The 20,569-nt window shown below is 39.1% G+C and overlaps 1 protein-coding gene across 3 annotated transcripts in view; it reads right to left on the bottom strand.

Moving 5' to 3' along the window:
* Nucleotides 1-20,569, bottom strand: part of ZNF385B (zinc finger protein 385B) — a 165,459-nt gene that overhangs the window by 129,460 nt on the left and 15,430 nt on the right. For 2 of the 3 annotated variants that reach the window (XM_008634718.2, XM_017735810.1), the window contains exon 2: nucleotides 3,652-3,954. In XM_008634718.2, coding sequence (XP_008632940.2) covers nucleotides 3,652-3,952 — 301 coding nt within the window. In that variant the 5' untranslated portion in view covers nucleotides 3,953-3,954. Of the gene's footprint in view, nucleotides 1-209; nucleotides 300-3,651; nucleotides 3,955-20,569 lie in introns of those variants that run through there. The other variant, XM_017735814.1, reaches the window with a different exon arrangement.

Below are 20,569 nucleotides of genomic sequence, written 5' to 3'. Positions count from 1 at the left end.
AAACAGCCTAGGACCCAGGGAAAAGGGATTCTCCTTCGCCCACTTTTAAATTTGGGCACTTTCTGTAACAAAAATGAAACTTCCCTGTGCTTTTCCAGAGATCTGTAAAATCTGGACTTCGACACGCATTTCTAGTACACTTCCTTAAAACTACACCAACTGTTCCCTTGTTATCATGGGGGCAAAGGAGAGAGAATCAGGAGACTCACCAGGAGCTACCACCCCATGGAAGAAGCAATTAGAATTCCTGAAGCAAAATCGGGGTCACATCCGAAGAAGTGGGAGGAATACAAGGAAGCCACGCACGGAGCAGCCCCCAGCCGCTATTAGCGAAGAGCCCGCAGTTTTCCCTCCCCACACCGGGATTGGTAACGCGCGGCTCCGCGCACCGCCCGGGCTGCAGCGCCATCGCGTGGGAGCCTTGCATCCCGCACCCCCGCCGCCTCCCCGCCTCCGGAGCATGACCCCGTCCGTCTTCAGCTCTGGAACAATTAACTCATTAGCTCGCTGTCAGCAGAGAGGAAGAGAGCAGACCTCAATTAGCACTTAGCCAAGTTCGTGCCATACGCTCACAACTGGCTGCGGCCCCTGTGAGCAGCGGGTGCTTGAGCCCGTGCTTCTAGCGGGGGCAGGTGGGACTCCAGCTACCCGAACAGCTGGGATCTGCCCCGCGCCGGTCGCCGCTGCAGGCTCCAGCAAGGCCGGCTGACTGAAAAGCTTTGAACAGGCTCACTCCAAAACACATCTCCCCAAGGCTGCAGGAAACCACCCTTCCTTTTCCTTTTTCTTTATAGGAAATAAATAATTTCCAGCTGAAGCTGCGAAGGTAAACACACACTTTCTTACTTTCCTGAGACTTCATTTATGTCCTTCTCACAGCAGCCTGTCCGTATATCATGTATGCCTGGCACAAGGGTAGGGATGGCCCAGGAATGGCAGCACTGACAAACTTCAACCTGAGCTGCAGTAAGACATGATGGGTATGGCTGGTAATAAACAAGCACTAACATAAGCAATAGTGAAGGCTCTAACACCATGTGCAATGTACTTTCCAAGCAGAATGCTCTTTTTCCCAACAGACAGTTTTCAACACCAATGTAAAGAAAAGGAGGAGTTCAATGAGTGGATCAAATCACCAAAGTCACCTAATGTAGTCCATTAATTCCTTGGTTTTGGCAATATAAAGAAAAGCAGCTCTTAAATCTTTATTTTATATGGAATCCTCCTTGCTATGAAGAAATTCAAGTTGCATGTAGAGGTATAATAGCAAAAGAGCTTGTATAGTTCAATAGCTAGCAAGGCAAAATAAACTAGAAATAGAGTAAGTTTTTTTGAAAAATACATTGCTAAATACATTTTTAAGTCCTATGACAATTGCACCCTTACTCTAAATACAAAGAAGTAACTTTAAACTCATCTCTACAATATGACCCAGGTATCAAATCTTAATAAACACTCCAATAGTGGTACAACAAGAACGTTACCAGCCAGTTAAGAGCAACAAATTGAGCTTATAGTTGTAAAATGTAGTGGAAGTGAAAAATTAAAAGGACATTTTCTAACAGCTTAGGGCCACCTGTCACAGAGAGGACCACAAAACAGAATGAATATGGAAATATGTCTCATCTCCATTTATAAGAAAGTCCACCAAGTGTCAGGGAGAACTAGAATCAGTGATCCATCAATTCTGTCACGCAGAATCAAGATAGTTCTGGCAGGTCTGTAATCATAGTTTCTGAAGTGTCAAGGAAAATTTACAGTCACCTCATTTTCCAGTGGGAATATTATTAATTTCACATTCATCTTTTGAACACAGAGGAAAACTCCAACCTGACATTGGCAGGAACTTTTGAAGAAAGTTTCCTAAAGTGTGCTGAACTGTTCACTAGGTGGTTTGTTAGAAGGGTGTAGCTATAACAGTGAAGTATGAGAGGGGCTATTTGCTTCCTTTGCACGTGGAATAAAGTCCATTCACTGGTCAGGTGAGATTAATATAATTGCCTTCTTACCATCTGCACAATTAGTTCTGCTTACAATGTTAGCTGAAGAAATGGGAAAGGAAGACTTACATTACAAGAGGTAATAAGACTCCAGAGACATGGACTAAAACCGAGCCTGGATAATATCAATTTATAAGAAAATTAATTTCTATGTATTTTGGAAAATGTTCTTTGAGAACTACATCTCAGGAAATCTTATTCTCCCACTGGTTCTTAACAGTATATTAAATAGTTTATGTGATCATAGTAATAATAAACTGTTTACTGTAAGCCAGTTCTTTCTTTCAAATGCTATGAAAACAGAATGCTTATTTCAACATGCACTGGATAGACAAGCATAACTAGTACACAACTAGGATGTAGTCTAATATAGAGATCGGTGAACAAAGTACAAAGAAACGTGAATTTTGACTCCCAAGCTATACAGTAACCCCAAAGCATGTGCTCCAGCAAACAACTGTATTCTGAGCATCAGAGCACTCTTTGAGTAATGGTGCCAGAGCATCAGCTGTGATCCCCAGGAATGACAGCACAGGCACCAGATGAAGGGGTTCAGATAACAAAAAGCAACAAAAATAGAAAATGTTTTTATATGTTTGCATTATAGATCAGCACACAGAGGAATCTTAACTCAGTCATGGTGTCTCAGAGATACTCAGTTATTTTAAGAATGCACACAATTAACTAATCTAGATGTTACTCAATAGGAATTCAATCTTTTGGATCACACGCCTTACACAAGTGATATCATTACACTACTTAGTTCTAAATCAAACAAAACAGTACCACAGACGTCAAAATAAGTTAAATTCAGTTAACGAGAAACAAAATCAGAAAAAAGAAAAAGCTAAACCCTTCAATGTAGCTTGACTGTTTCTATAGAAAACAAAATAAGAGAAACCAAAGCCAGTGTCTTCATGTAGCAAATAAAAACAAATATTACAATTAAGAAAACTTCTTTTATGAAGATTTAAGATCTGTTAGGTTTTTCTCAAATAGCTAAGAACTGAGCCTAACACTGAAATAAAAAAACCTACCATCCCCCCCCAAAAAAAAACCAGAAAAGCATATTGAGTGCTTTGAGTCTTTACACTGTGCATGCTAAACACATTTTGTCCAAGCACTTTAGACTTTTGTTTTGCCTAGTAAGTAAAAAGTCTTATTTTGAATTACTTCTTACTTAGAGATCTTTTCCAACCTAAACCGGTTCTATGAGTGAGAGTAGTTAAAACCCAGATGACTAAAAGCGGACAGAATGAAAGGGCCAGGCCTGTAATCTCTCCTCCTTTATCTTTCCACTACTAGATTTCTTTTAAAAGTTTCTCCTGTACATGTAGCATTCCTCCAAAACTTTCTTTTGGGAACAAAAGCAGATGACAAAATATGTATTTGGATCCACAACAGTTACTTTTAAGTAGACCATATCTCAAGGTCCAACACAGTAATTAATCCCACATTAATGGAATATTGCCTCAATACCACTTGGCTTCACAGGAAAAGAAATACACTAGTAATTCTGAATATGGCAAAATAATATAGATTAATACTGATAGTTAATAAGTTTAATGGTTATGTTGAGTGGAGAAGGTAGAGCTTAAAAGCTTCCTTAGAATTCTTGACCAAAATCCAACATCTCAAACTAATCATGTACCTGTGCTTGTACTTGCAAACAAAGTGCCAGGAGCTGTACTTGTAGGGAGTTTTCCATTATTTAGCTGCTTCACTCTTTTCAAGTGAGACTTCCCGTTGTAATGAACTTGAGCTTGCGCTGCAGAGTTGAGCTGGATATTGCACACCTCACAGAAGGAAAACAGTATCTTCTTTTTTTCTTTGCTTAATTGATAATCCTGTCTGTCATTCCTCAGTCCTTTTTCTTCAAAGACCCGTAGAACAGCTGGTTGATTCATAATCCCATCTTCAGTTATGTGGTCAGGACTTAATGGACGCTTCATACCTACAAAGAAAAGAGACAAAATTGTTACTAGATAGAAACTAATCCTTACTGTTAAAACTGCATTTTCTTTTTTAAAATGCTACAATGCAGGACCCAATGACCAGTTCAAACAAATAAGGTTCCAAACTGCAGAGGCATTGCTTAATATAGAAATAAATGCATTTGTGACACAGCACAGAGCTCTGAAATAATAAGTTGGCAATATATCACAGTCTGTGCACAGCAACTCGCAACAACTCATTATTTTGTTCTGCAAGCTCTCTATTTTAAAGCAGATTTATTATTGCATTCTAGCAGAGGTTAAGATTATGTTCAAATACATTTCCTCTGCCTTACTAAACACTGGTTCCAGAGCTTTTTACTTTCCAGTGACCATAGCAGTGCCCACTGCTTCAAATACAGTTACTCAACAAAAAGGATGCCAACAAGAGATGTTATGGAAACACTGGAAGAGAGCAGACTGTTCAAATGAGACTAATGAAGCCTTTCCACTTTCACATACATTCAAATCTTCAGCCTCATACAAGCATTGTATGTCATCTATATTAGTCCATCAATACCTTCACAACTCAAACTATTGCACAGAGGAAAGCCAAGTAGACATTAGTCTTGCACAAACTATACAAAATCATGGTAAACTACAGTCCCTGAACATCAAGCCAAGAGGCTGAAGTATTAACTTGCCCCAGAGAATAAAAACCTCATCACGGATCAATGAATCAAGCTGCACAAAGAACAGTTTTGTATATATAGGGGGAAGGCCTGTATTTCATTTAAGGTATGGTGCTAAACCAGCAGAGGAGACATGTGGGTTCTAGGGTAACTTATATAGAAAATAATTCTGTTTTCTTAGCTACACAACTTGCTGTTTATTCTTTTCCCCCACCACCCAATTACTCTGGATGACCAAAGGCTGGCTCAGAGAGCAGTGCACAAAAGCAGCTCTTTCTAGGCAAGAGTGCACCTATATTCAGCTTTCAAAAGCCAGGGACTTCAAACACAAGGTCCCTTTTCCAGCCCGGGAATCAGAGCAGCACAGAACTTTTTGTACACCTACCACCCTGTTAGGCAGGAGCACTGAGAGACACAAACAATTAAACCAAAAGTGGCAGCAATCCTCCCCAGAAGAGTGTAGTATTCAGAAGTAACACTAGAGCACCCCTCTCATTATCCAGGTAAGCATATTACCAAGAGAAAGTCTGTTCTGTTCTCTGGCACAGGGATGTACAAAGAAAAAGCTTCAGAAATAGTTGAAGTCATTTATATGGTTAAGAGAGTAACTCATCACATTCCTAACTCTAACCCATGTTTAACATTTTAGTATTTGTACAGATTCTTTCACAAGTACAATACAATGTCAAGTATTCTAAAGAGACTTCATGTATTTGTTTCTTACATGTGACAGTTCTGTCACTGAACAAACAATATTAACAATACATTAAGATACACATCACATCAAATAAAAATAAAACTAATTATTAAAAATAATTCTAGAGTACAGGCACCTAATTAATTTAAAAACAAAATACTGGTGATCCTGAAAACCTAGGCTAGAGACTGTCACACTAAATCATTTAAGTGTAAGTATCATATTTCAAGGCCAGCAACCAAGATCCTCGACTCAGCTGAGCTAAGATGGCATTTTCATCTGAAAATTTAATCCACTTAGAGCTTCTGTATTTGTTATTTTTCAATGTATTTTAAACCATAAATAACCCCCCCAGTCCCTTTGTTTTCTGTTTTATTTCAACATCACCGTTGCAATTTTTGTTTTCTGAAGTAAAAGATTTTGAAACAAAAATTCTTTTACAAGTTGTACCTACAAATATAATTATATAATAATAAAATAGGTTACAGATTAAAAATCCTGGCCTGTCAGAAATCTTGTACGTTTGGTTGCAGACAGAAAATAATCCAAAATACAATTCAGCAATTATTTCAGTCATCTATAATATCTTAATGAAGCTCAGTGTTTCGATACCTTTAAAATTGACAGAGACAAACATCTGCATTAGGAAGCTGTGTGGACCAGAGGGAAGACTGATGGAGCTGCCTGTAAGAGCACCAAAGCCTTTCCAAGGAGGGTTATTTTGGAAAGCACCAGGCTGGTACTGCAGCAGCACATTATCACTGCAGCACTGCATGTTTCTGCTTACTTTCTTCCAACAGAACAAAACCTTGGTAGAGCCCGGTATTTGCTCAAATATGGAACAAAGCAGAGCACATGGGGAAAATCAGAACATTTGCCTCAAAAGTACAGTCCTGACATCACTAAAATTGTTTAGAAATATGGACACACCCAGAAAGAAAAACTGAGCACAGCAAGGAGTCACACACTGTGCCTGCACCCTTAGGCATCCCAGCTGCCAGTCTAGAAAGAAAATTAACCTTCAAATAAAAAGAAATCACTGCCCAAGTTCCACTTCTATTTTAACAAAATAACTATAAATTCAGTTTTACTACAAAAGCTGCATACACAAGACAAACAAGTCTTTGAAGAAATCTCTTGCTACCAAGTTAAGAATTAAAAAATCCAAGCTGAAATTTTAAAATAACCTTCATTGCCTGAAGCTCTGCATCTAAATTAAAAGGTGACCTGATTATAAGCAGCAATGACCTCCCAGCAACTGATGGGAGCAGGAGATGCAAGTCCCTTCTGAGAAAATGCCTATACTGTGCATAGGAGGGCTTGCAGCAGCATACCCTGACCAGTCCAGCCCTGGAGAGAACCTGTCCATGCATCCAGAGACAGAACCGTGCCAGCCCTCAGAAGTCTGCCAAATCCCAGCCCCCATCCTCCTGGGATTTGGAGACCTGAACATCTGGTAAAGCTAATCACTTATGATTGAAAAGCTTTGTTTAGTCTCTTCTAGAGTTTTTAAAAAGAAAATGTTGGTGGCAAACATGCACTGAGATTTTAAAGTACGCCCATTTTTCCACACACTAATACAGCTTTTACCATGAATGAGCACATCTTGTGGTGTATATATTTGTTCAAAAACTAAAAAGGTTATTACATGCAAGGAAAGTTTCCATTGTTTTCAAAACTTTGTCTTCTTCCTTTCTTCTCTGAAGTTCAGGTTGGAAAAACACACCTTTGAAAATCTCCACTGAAATATCCTGTTTCTAGAATATACAGAACAAGTACAATTCTGCATTGAGTCAGTGTTAAGAATCTCACCATGAATGAGGTTTATCTTGTACAAGCTAACCTTTCTTTAGAAGGCTATCTGAATGCTTTAAACTTTTATGAAAGAAACACGTACACACACATTAAATGGTAATAGAAAAAAAAACCAAAACAACAAAAAAACCCCACAAACAAAAAACCAACCAAACAAAAACCACCAAAACCCCCACAAACAAAAAAACTTTCATCTTATTCTCTAAACTTTGTAGTCACTCAAATTTATGCAAGCACACATCTGTCAAGTGGTTTTTTCTTTCAAAAAGAGCTTATTGCTGCAGACAGACTGTGAAGAGTTCTGGGTGGTACTTGTTCTCACCCACCAGGAGTCAGATATGAAACAGGGCCATTTCATTCCTCAGGTTTACACATAGCTCAATAACATTATCATGTAACAGAAGCAGCTACTTGAGATTACAGTCAGTGAGCTGAGAATAAAGAGAAGTTACATAATCACTAAATTATGTGAAACCAAAAAATAATTTAGAGTAATCGTTATAGGTAGGATTGTGAAGTATTTAGAAGTTGGTTTAAGAGTAAAAACAAGAATATGTGCTCATTAAAAGGCAGAAAGGTTGGGAATCATCATATGGAGAAAAGACACTTGATCAATCCTGCAAGCTCACAATTCTGTATAACCCGAATAAAGCATGGTGTAAGCCAAGGCTTAGCAGCAGCTGATACATAACAATATCCACAAATTAAACTGTCCCATACAAAAATGACATGATTCTGTCATACATTACAAAGGCTGTCACCGTATTTACTCAATGAGGATTAGACCCAATTAAAAACTGAAAGGTGAGAAAGGGAAAACAAGAAAAACAAAGCAGGAAACACAGAACAGCATCCATATATCCAGCTGAAATGATCCAGAAAAATGTTAAGTCTGTAAAGGGATTGTATGCCATATCAGTCTTTTTCTTGCAAAAATAAGTTCTGATTCAAATCAGATACACTCAGTTTTATTCTGATCAAAATCAGAAGAGAAAGCAATGTAAAGTATAAGACCTTTTCAGGTATCTGACATAAGCTGTTACCAGACTAAACAGGGCTGTCCCTCCATCCCATTTTCTCCCCAGTACACAGAACTGATCTATCTCAATAGATTCTGCAAACAATACTGGAGCAAGAATAAGTTAGTGATTTATGACACCACACTAAAATTCTGAAGTGTCATGAGATACCCTGTTAGGATTTCTGAAAACACATCTTCTCAGCCTCTTGCAGCTGGCAAAGAAATCTAAGCGTGGATATCCTTTGTACTTGAAGCTCAAGGCAATTAGCCTTTCAATTTGGCTGGCTAATTTACTTTTAAACAGAGTTGTTCTTTCAGAGGAGCTACAAAGAAGTATTATATATAGTACAGTGCTGTAGGTGAGAATGTGCAAATCTTTACTCAAAGGAAATAAGCTTTGGTTATCCTAATGAATTAGTGATGGTTACACGATGCATTCTTTTCCTGAGTGCTGGTCTAAACTTTTGCAATGCCCATTCCTAATTAGTTGATACTTCAAAGAACCGCTATGCTGGAAATGTAATTAGACTGCCTTTCCTCTGTGGATCTGTGCCAGGTAAGCAAAAAAGAAAACGTATTTTAACAGCTTACATATGGGCAAAGAAAATTTTCTCCTTTAGCCTTTGGAAATAATCAAATGCAGTACGGAAGACAGAGGAACAAATACCAAAATTAACTGGCTTTCTATATTGTTACATTTCCAAAAAGGTTCATTCAGACAGTTGGGGGAAGGGGGGGAAGTGAGAGACCCAGAACCCAGCCTTGTGTTATACTCCTCTTAAGCATCTCCTATGGAGAAAAACTATCTCTTCAATGATATGAACTAGTGAAGTCTGCATGTGTGCCTTAAGAGCTGTGGTCTTGCAGTGGAGCAAGTATGATTCCCTAGTTCCTCATCTCTACCACAAAACATTTACACACACCTCCCAAAACTAAAAAAATACAACCACCCCGAAACCAAACAAACCAACTTTGAATACCTCCAGAGCATTATTTAAAAGAAACTCAGTAGAACTGTTTTTTACACGTCTTATGACCTTTCTTATATTTTTAGACAATATTTCCCAAACACAGATAAACTATCAGGAGGCATATGGTTTGCACCATCTGGGCAACAAGTTCTTTTGGGATACTGTGGCGAACAGCATATGCATAGTGCCTTGTGCACAGTATCCTACAGAGTTAAAAAAAGCACTAGAGATTATTTTGAAGCCAACCTTGAAAAATCCCCCATATGTTTAAGGGACCTGTTTTGTTTCAGAAGATGTGTTCCTCTTTCTTTCAGTACAAACCAAAACAGAGAACTGCCATGTTTAATCTTCATCTTGTTCTGAAATTCCTCAAGGAGGCATCATATTCTGCAACATCTCCACCTGTCAAACTATTTATTACCCATCCATACATATCTGATCAACTCCTGATTATGTCTTTCATCTCTGCTTACAAAATCCATGAAATGTTTTTATTCAAAGTTACAGTTAAAATGGGATGGTTCAGAAAAGTAAACGCATTTTTATTCCTTAGGACAGATAAAGAATAATCAATTAGTCACAGTACACAGTCCAAACTAGGCTAAGTAATTTTTTAGCTTTAATTTTGATGCTAGTTTAGCAATACAAAGAAGAATAGAAACTCAACTTGCTATTACTGTGCATGAAAAGTTTTGAATGGTGTAGTATGACAAATGGCTGACAGCCTCTTCACTAACACATTTTAGAGCATTTAACATTTGAAGGAGATTCTCTCTTCAAACTATAAAAACAGATGGTTGGTTTACAACACAAACATTAGCTGTTCAGCACAAGGTAATTCAGAAAACTGGAAACATTCAAGTAGCTAGTAGTTTGCTTTGCTTTACCAGCCTTGAAATTTTCCACGTTAAGGAAACCTAAAATTAGATCTACTGCACTAGACTGTGTGCTCAGCTAAACTGGAGAAAATAAAATCACTTGCAACTCAGGTTATCACAGACTGCTGTTGCGTGTGCCAATATCTGTAGTTAGCTCTAATTATAAGGTTGATCCCTTCCTCTGCAGCACCCATACTTAGAGATTTTTGGCACTCATAGCATTAACAAGAATACAAGAATCTATTTACACATCAATTTATTTGCCAAGCAGATATATCCTCACCTGACATAACACATCAGACTGCTGCCAAGGAGGCTAACCAAGTTTGGAGTCCAGACAGCTACCCTGGATTATGCTTCAAGACAAACAGATAGTTTTACAGAATTATCATAATACGATTTTGCTTGATGAACCATTTGACAAGTTGCTGCCTTCTACTCAGCAGTCTGTCATTAAGACACTACTTACCTTCAGTTAACTTGCACTCTAAGCAATCTTAGCTAATTAAAGAAGAATATTTAGATGCCCAAAGTGTCCAGCACATGGTTTAGATATAATTTTAAACATTTGTCCTCCCCTACTACATGCAGAAACGCATCGGAGAGAATTGACCTTTCAGGAAAATTGCTACTCAGCTCCCTTAGCTTTCCCTGTAACAAGTCTGTTGAACAAATTCATATAAAAATCCCAATATCCACACTGCTATCCCTGGTATGGTATCTGCAACATACTCAATCACGTGGTCCAGTCTGTGTTTTAGTGTCCTCATTAAAAGAAGAGTCCATTTCATACCAACCATCACTGATTGTCTGTATCTGATCATATTTACATTCTATTTCATCCAGGAACTCTAGTTTTCTGTTAAAGACCTAGATCTCAAATATGCCGTATTTCTAAAGCAACACCCAGGAAGAAGAAAAAAACCAAACCACAAAAATAGAGAGACTTAAATTAGTTTTTTTGGACATGGGCAGGATTCAAACATCAAACATGTCCAAATGCCAAACAGGCAGGGAAAAAAAAAAGAAAATGAGAAAAGGAAAAAAAGAGAAAAAAAAGTTTAAAAAATGGGATACTTTTAATTGGTTGAATATGAAAATTACAAGTTATTTTAACAGCAAATCCTCAAAGTTTTAAAAAGCTGTATTTTTGTAAGTAGAAATTAGCAAAGTGAGTTTTCTTATGTATATTTTCAATTTTTCCCATTTTCCCAATCTGCTTTCTTGAGATCAGAGAACTGTCTTATCAATTCCGAATTTAAAAAATAAATTGAATAATACCACCTCTAAGATAATTTTCTAGGACTATTTCCTAAATCTCTAGGCTTCAACAAAGTTGCTAGATTGAGATTTTTACTTGTAACTTTCAAAGTATTCGATCCAGGTACTATTTAAATCAAAGGACTCCTTGTATTTCTCCCTACAAAACCACTGAATAACACAACATTAATTAGATATATCTCCATCAGATTTTTGTCTTGGAAGAGCTGAATGCAAACCTATAAAGGGAAAATCCTGTAGAGCATATAGTTTGAACCTGCCTTCAACAATAAAAGGACCACAGAAAATAAGGGTTTTTTTAAAGAACAAATTACTTTTATACATTTAAGAAGCTTAAGATAATTTAAAGCCAACTGCAAAACAAATGGGTTTTAACTAATTGGACAACTGATTCAAGATGTAAGGTACTTCTCATGAAGCATCTATTTTATTTATAAAAATAATTGTTCATGGCATGAACTTGCACAAATAAAGATCAAAACCTACTGACATAATCTGAGCTTCCTACAGGGTATCTGTACCTGGGTGTTACTTTATTTTGCTTTAGCATAATCACATGTGAAGTGTAAACCAATCTTTGGTCTCAGGACGTAAAAATAATTTCTACCTTCTTCAAAACATCAAGAATTCACCTCAGCATAAAAGGAAGCCACGACAGAAAGTCAGGTCTAGTAGATGGCTGTCTTGTTCTTATGTCTGACAATGCTAGGAACTGAATATAAGTTGTACTGGAAACCTTTAATTCAGGATAAAGCCTGGTAATGCGTGAAATGCCTGGGCACAAAACAAGAACTTTGAAGACTGTGTGAAAAGAATAGCTCGACATGAACAAAGAACATGCCACATTCAGAAAAAACGTGAGATTGAGATCTATCAGCTTGATTGGAAGCACTAAGAATACAAAGAACAGAAAACTGCAAGCATGATCTGTGGCAGTGAATGTCAATCCTAAAGTGCTCCTAAAAAGATGGTCCCAGATTAGTCATCATTCATAAGATGCTGTCATTGCCTATGTAAACAACTGCTTCTCTTTTGAGAATATCGAAACCAATGTTGCCTTATAGTATAGAGGACATCACACCTGCTTTGTCTTATTAATTACTTAAGATTTATGAACAAGTTATAAGAATATTATCCAACTGGTAGTGACAGACCATACAGTGGGTCACCTGGTTTGAAGCCACCTGCAGGAAGGCCAGGTTAAAGTTAGCACTGACCTGAACCTAACCCTTCACTTGCCCTTTTCTGTTTAAAGGAACCACAACGAAGCATATTTTGTGCCGATACTGAACTCGAAGAGATGTCTAGTGAAGTCGAAGATACAGCCACTCCCTAATTCCTCCTTGCGATGCACAGACCTCTCCTAAACTCGAGCTGCAAGTAACCTCAGGCTTCAAGTGACTGTTGCTTGCAAAATCCATTCTGAATACCTGTCTTATTCCACGTTGAAATACATACTTCCATAAAAAAATAAAAAAAGAGCCAGCCTTTTGCTAGTTTTGCTGACATTTCACACCCTGATCCAGAAATAGGACATGCATGTGCTTCCATGCTGTAAATAATCCACTCTGCTCTCCCCTCAACTAAGAGCCATGAGAATGAGTGCATTTGCTCATACAAATTTGGCAGACACTCCTCATTTCTGTGCTTTCCAGCCAGTGCAACCATATTACTGCTTTAATCTAATTTGGGTTTTATAAACTTTTGGACCTAACTAACTTTTACATTTTAATTTTAAGCTGAATGGTAGTACCTGAATTAAGAATTCATGTGGCAGATTGTTTGGGTTTCTTCCCTTTTATTATTAATTTGTATAAAATCAGTGTACTATTTGCATATCATACTTAATAGTCAAAACCACATGAAGATACTCGAGTAGTATATTGCTCTACCATAAAACCCTCACAACAAAGGTCCATTGGCAATTCCAGCACCACTAAACTGCATAAACTTCTTAAGCCCTGGACTCTTGTAGATATTCTACACCAAGTATTCTGGAGGCACTGAAAAAAAGAATAGTCAAGTCAGCTATTTGAATCACTAAAGTAGATGTCACTTCATTAAACTGTTGTTTCATAGAGCTCTGCAGACCCCAATGTAAGAAGGGCATGGATCTGCTGGAGAAAGTCCAGAGGAGGATCACAAAGATGATTAGAAGATGGAAGCACCTCTCCTATGATGAGAGGGAGAGAGTTGAGGTTGTTCAGCCTGGAGAAGAGAATGGTCCAGAAGACCTTAGAGCACATTTCAGCACCTGAAAAGGCTATGAGAGAGCTGGAGAGGGACTTTTCACAAGGGTATGGAGTGACAGGACAAGACATAATGGCTTCAAACTGAAAGAGGATAGGTCTAGATTACATAATAGAAAGAAATTCTTCACTATGAGGGGGGTGAGACACTGGAACAGGCTGCCCAGACAAGCTGTGGATGCCCCATCCCTGGGAGTGTTCAAGATCAGGCTGGATGAGGCCCTGAGCAACCTGGCCTCATGCAAAGTGCCCCAGTCCATGGCAGGGGGTTGGAACTAGTTGGTCTTTAAGGTCCCTTCCAACCCAAACCTTTCTTTGATTCTATGGAACCTATTTCAGCTGGTACACAGACCAGCTAAGTGAGAAAACAGTAATAACACAAACCAAAATGGATGTTGTAAGTGCAGCAGGAATCAAATTGCATGATGCACAGATTTCTTCCTTTCAAACATATTTGTAGTTGGTACAACTCAGAGTTTCCTACAAGGCCAGCTTTACTGTCTAAAATACTCTACATAAGGAACCTGTCACATGAATGACAAGCAGCCCTTCCAAAAAGGCAGATCTAAGTAACATTTTTCAAAGCTCTTATGTTCAGGAAAGAGGCTTAGTGCATAGAGCCAGGAACAGAGAAGATGAGGGAAGTGGCCTGTGGATATCCTCATGGTTCAGACTTCTGTCTTTGCATCTTCCCTGGGGAAAAAGGGAAAATGGGAGTAGAGGAGGGCCAGAAGATATGCATTTCTATTCCTGCATCTGGAACAAAACTGTGGGGTGTTTTTTGCAAGCAATTTCATGTCTTTTTCTCCAAATTGTCCCCTCCATTTCCACATCAGCTCAGAATACACTGTCAAAGCAAGGGCACGTTTCACAGCATAGATTTGTGCTCATTGTCAGCATGGGGTATGATGCAGTATGAGGCATCTAAATACCACGGCTGACACAGTACCTAAGAGAATAAAATTTTTAGTACAAAAGCAATGACAAAGACTAAAGGTCTGTCAAGATAAGAACCATTCAAGTTTGCCATCAAAATGAACAAATTATGGAAGAATCAACTTACACCCACCCATATTCCAGAGATGAACCCAAGGCACACAATTCCTCTTTTGCTGATTACTGCATAAAGTGAGCTTCTCATGGTGGTGACTGCATACCAACTGCCACGTTAACAAGCAGTGTCTTCCTTCAGACATTTACAAACATCAGAATGCTTATTCATGACAGTCCCACATATCATCTGCCATCCCAGATGGTGACTGGTGGGATGCTGATTTTGTCCTAAGGCAGTTACCACCCACCCAGATAGTATATGCAGGGCTAAATAAAAAGCATGTGCCATCTGCTGTCAAGTTTAGATGATTTGTTGAGACCTACTAGATTAGTTTATTTTAGATCATACAAATTGGGAGGCTATAGCTCTCTAACTGCCCAATAAAATAAGAATGAGTTGCACTGTAAATGCAACTAAATGTAAATCAAGAAGAAGTTAAAATGTTCTGCTGGGTCCACCTACTGACCTGGGAACAGCTAAGGTTTCTCACTGTGATCAGCAGCAAAAGGCACATACGGCCCACAAGTTCAGAGAGAACCTTAGACCAAGAAGCAATTTTGCAGAACTTAACAGTTTTCCTTGTCCTGAAAAAAAAATTTTAGGAATTTCCTTTCTTGCCAACAGGATGTTTTTTCTACCTCCTTTTCTTGCAATCTATATAGTGCTATCATTTTGCTAGTTAGTCTCCATCAATTCTTGCCCAGTTCCAATTTTTTTTCTACCCTCTCTGCAGAGTCTGTAGCTGTCATATTATATATACACAGAAGAAAGAAAAGACCATTAAAAGGCAGAACTAGTATATCTTCTGCCCGCTTCACAACCAGCATAAACTCACTTCATCTGTCATATCCATTCATAGACGGTTAATTGAAAATACAGCCATTTCCCTAATACCAACTATTAGGCACTCAAACTACATTAAATAATTCTATCCATTCTTTTTAAATTATCTAATTAAATTTCTTTTTGTACATCTGTAAGTATCTAAAGCAAGCAGAGAAAATGGAAAAATGCATCCACAGAAGCATTCTTCCAAATCTTTTTAGATCACCAGGTACATGAAAACCTTTCGCGGAGGCAAGGAATTAACCCTTGCACAAAGTATAAAGGTCACATCGCTGTCTGCATGGATGAAGAAAAAGCACCGCTTAAGCTCAACCCTTAAGAAGTAAAATTTCAAAATATGGACAAATTGCCTTTAAATCATTAACATCAGAAGAACAGGACACAAAGGGGAAAGATCAGGAAGATCTGTACTGCACAGTAATGGGAGAGAGGGGTTGCAAAGGTCGCTGCAGGGGCCCTACATTGTCAGAGTCCCTGGCACTAAAGCCCACACAACTGCACCAGCAGAGATCCTCCAGGAGGCCCGGCAGCAAATGCTCAAGGAAGATGCCTCCAGCCCAGCACAAGTGCATCACCTCCTCCAGCATTCATACCATGAAGGGCAGAGGAACAGAATACACCAGTCAACTGCAAATGACAGCTTTCCTAAGAAAAAGCAGGGACTACCTAAAAAAAAGCAGGGACTACCTAAAAAAAAAAAAAAAAGCAAACTCTGGAAAACTACAGGAGAAGAAAAGGATTTGTCATTCCTCTCCCCACACACATGCAGCCAGCAGAAATGAGGGGCAACAAAGTAGATGCTCCATGCTCCTTAAGCATGTTTCCTTACCCTCCTTTAAATGAGTGTTTGTACAACTGTCAGTTGTTTTAAATCATCCCAGACTGCTTCCTCTACTGCAGAGTTCACTAATCTGCACATCCTAGTGCAGCTCTCTGTAGAACACGTGGCTTTATTAAATGGCCAGGTAATCATAAATGCATTTAAAATTCAATACCAGTTATTTAAGACAAAAAGATCTGACATAAAATTATACAAGTCACAACTAGTCTTGTACTGCCATCCTGCATAGAACACAAGGCTGGCATCTGCTCTGGGATATAAACATCATTCCACCTGTCATTTTACAACTATGTATTTGAAGTCTTCACAGAATTTCATGCATACTGCTCCCCTAAAAAGTAAAATAAGTCATTTTGCAAAGGGATAAACTTCTGATGACAGCAGTCACACAGAAAATTGGCCATTAATCTCCTCTGAATAAATATAACCCCCGGAAAGATGAAAGTGTGAGCAGAATATAAATTTTTTGCACTAGAAAATGCTGAGGTTCACAACGAGAAGCTTTTACCTAAGCATTTTCAGCTGAAGTTATCTTTCAGAAGCCCATTTTACTCTCATGAGATATTTCTCTCCAGCCATTCACTTTTCAAAGCCCTTTGCAACTTTAAGATTGCAGTAAAGCTGACTTTTATACCTTATTTCAGTAGCTCTCTCCATTGCCTGAGCTGTCACATTCCTTGGAGACATTTGTTAGTTTTCAATTTCCTCAACATTTTATTAATATTTTTAGAAACCCATTCTTTTTTCCATGTGCAAACAGTTGACTTCGTAATACAGAACATCATTGTGATAAACAATTCTTCTATTAAATCCTCCAATTAATGAAGATCTTGCTCTCTCACACTGGCTTACCTAGCTGATCTGTGCTCAAGTTGTCCTTTGCTGAATAGCTGATAACTGAACACAATTTCTATTAAAGGCAGTTTTAAACACACTTACTGCCTTAAAAGACCCAGCAGACTGAATATGCCTCCTGTGTTGATATCACAAGCATGAGATTTTGAAACATGAAACATTTGGAAAGGTTCACTTTGTAAAATCCAATTTATCAATCTGATGTCGCCTTTGCTTATGATACTCCACTCAAAAATTCAGGGCAGCTAGCTCTCAGAATTATATCTTGCAGTATTAGGCATTTTTCTTAAGCCTGGGTCATGCAGTCATAAAAATCCCCAGGAACTCTAGCTTTTTAAATATCCTTCTAATCCTAGCAGAGCTGACTGAAAACATGAACCCTAAAGGCTCAAAAACTAGAAGGGAATTAAAGAGAAACCAATTTCAATTTTCTTCTAGATCTGAGATGATTTTTGAATGTTCAGAGCTGACAATGTTTAGGCAGGAGCATTTATGTTCTGTCAGCCAGGCACTTGATCAGGGGTCCGGACTGCTGCTATGCTTTATCACTGCAAGAAACATAAGGATTTAAAAAACAAAACCCAAACAAAACCAAACCTAAATCCTACTCCTCATGTACTTCCGCCAGTGTTGCTTCCAGAGAGCCAGGGCTGGACAACCCAGTGTGCCACGACCGTCCTAGAGAGAGTGTCCTGCAAGGAACAGCTCTTCCAGGGGCGGTGGCAATCCTGCCTGGGCAGCAGGGGATTTCAGCAAGTGTAGCGATTTCTCAGCTACAAGTGATCCCAGCTCTTGCGATTCAGCCCTTTGTGAAATCACCCAAGGCAAACTCGGGGATACAGAGAAGGAGCCTCGTACAGCAGCTCCACACAGGTAGCCTTTGTTGTCCAGCAGCCTCTGTGAAGGGAAGGCCAGGGACAAGAACGCCCTCCATCAGGGCTCGGGGACAGAGGTCATATGGGGAAGGCAGCGGGTGGGGTAGAAACCAACCAGCCAACTGAGTACAGGCTGTTACCACACTGAAACAAGGCATGCTGCGGGTGGGTCACTTTCTCACCATGACCCAGAGGAAGGTTGCTTATCTCTGGGGGAGATCGTCTTGGCCACAGGCTCCTCTTCTCCAAGGGAGTGCAGAGGGCTCTTCTGCCAAAGGCTCCCAGCCCTTCACACACCAAGACAAACCCTGAACAACCAGGCGTGTATTTGGCCATACAATCCAGGCACTGATTATGGGTCAACCCTGGCTGATGGTTTAATTTCTTTCCCTGCTGTGTGCAGTCCATAAATCCATCAGAAGGCAGGTGTTTTGTCTTCCCCTGTGTTGCCGCAACCTCCCCGTTTTTACAAGGGCATGTAGTGACAGGACACGTGGTAATGACTTTAAACGGAAAGAGGGTAGTTTAGATTAGTTATAATCTTAAACTATTTCACTATAGGAGTGGCGAGGCACTAGAACAGAGGTTGCCCAGAGAAGCTGTGGGTGCTCCATCCCTGGAAGTGCTCCAGATCAGGATGGATGGGGCTCTGAGCAACTTGATCTGGGGGAAGGTGTGTCTGCCCACAGCTGGGGGTTGGAACTCGATGACCTTTAAGGTCCCTTCCAATCCAAAACTCCATGATTATATAATTCCTTTATTTTCCAAAACTAAGGAATTCTCCCCATAACTAAACAGGATCTCCTTTTCCCTGGCCAGAACCCTTCTCTGCACCCATCTCAGTCTGAACTTGTCACGAGCAGTAACCAAATCAGTTTTCTGAACTCCAGATGGACACTCACCAGTTTTGCAATTGCAGCATTAATGCTCCCTTATCCCTGAAAGGCAGGAAGGCTAGGAACCACCAGTTCATTTAACAAAATACTTCTAAACAATATACAAATAAATTTTTTTATTTAATTATGCTTCATTAGGTATGGTAATTAAGTGAGAGTTCTCAGCTATTGTAATTAATTCAGCTTATGCTAAATGGCCAATTCAATCATTAGGCCAATCACTCAATTAAATGCCACATTATTTTTTTTAAGTATTTATCACTCCTTGGCTAACAAATGAATGAAGAAAGCCCAGTTCAACTGTCAGCAGAAACAGACTCATCTGCCATAGCAGGCGACACAGGAAAGCAACGAGAGTTCAGAGACACCACAAAATATCCTTACAAAGGAATGGATATTAAGGACTTCGTTTCCAAAAGAAATTTCCAAACGTATACAGCTACAAATTTCCCACATACATTTTCTACTTCCCCTTGTAAAAATCCTGGTTTGTGGCCAGTTTTCTCTATAAAATAAGCAATTTTGTCAAAATGTTATTTTCAGAAATTGCATAGTCATTAAATACCATCATAAGCATCTGTTTCAGCAATGTCAAACAAGCATCACAAACAGAAAAACTGAAAACTTGAGAACTCAAAATTTTACAGAAGCACCTTTCAAAGGGTTTTTTTGTTTGTGTTTAACATTTAAAGACTTTTCCCCAAATTTAGGGCAGGAATCAATTTGAGAAGTGAGATAGCAGCTTTGTTTTTCAAACACTTTTAACCTATAATAAGATCTTTCAATTCAGAGACCCTTTGTGAACCAGGCTGATACAGTGCCAGTTTCCTCAGTCCTGCTCATGTTTTGGAATGGGGCAGAGCTCAGGTGGCAGTTGTAGCTGTGCTAGATGTGATCAACAAATATTCCTTCAGGAAATGGGGATGTACCCTAATGCCCAGTCTCCTCCTTTTGAGATACTAATGATCTCTCCTAAAAAAATAAGCAAAAACCCCAAAACACAACAATAAAATACACAACAGGGAGAAAGAAGTATCTTAATAGAGAGGGCTATCACTCTAACTCTGTGCAACCACAGATGCTACAGCAGAACCTTCAGCCACAGTACAACTATGTACTACTATATACTCATCACCCTTGATCTTGTTCTCTAAAGATTTTCAAGAGTTGCACAGTCACCATTTGCATGTTGTTGAGGGTTTTTTTTGACTCATTGCATACTTGTGGCTAAGCCTAACATTCCTCCCACTGTAAAATTTCCCAAAGGCACAAAGAAGGGGAGGAACCTCCCACCACCTCATGGCCACCTTTGGATTTGCCCAGCTTCATAAGCTCCAGTGACCAAAAAATTCACAGATAATCATCTAAGGATTAACCACATTCAAAATGTCAAAAGCTGTAAGACACATTTAGTCTGTCAACATGAGAAACAACACTTAGCAGGTTCCTCTATCCCATTGCCTGTCCTAACTTTGGGCAGACCAAAGTCCTTGCACAACTGCTTGTGCAAGAATGACACATGACATTATATTCCATTGCTCCATTGCTGGGCCAAGCATATACACAAAAGACATATATAAAACATATTATGAGCACCTTGTGAGATTTTCTTGGGGTTTTTTTCTTGCTTTGTCCTTCCCATGAAGTAGCAGTAGTTATCCAAA

The sequence above is a fragment of the Corvus brachyrhynchos genome, unplaced genomic scaffold (genome assembly GCF_000691975.1).
Source record: "Corvus brachyrhynchos isolate BGI_N302 unplaced genomic scaffold, ASM69197v1 scaffold255, whole genome shotgun sequence".
NCBI lineage: Eukaryota > Metazoa > Chordata > Aves > Passeriformes > Corvidae > Corvus > Corvus brachyrhynchos.
This window is presented reverse-complemented; position numbering and strand designations above follow the sequence as displayed.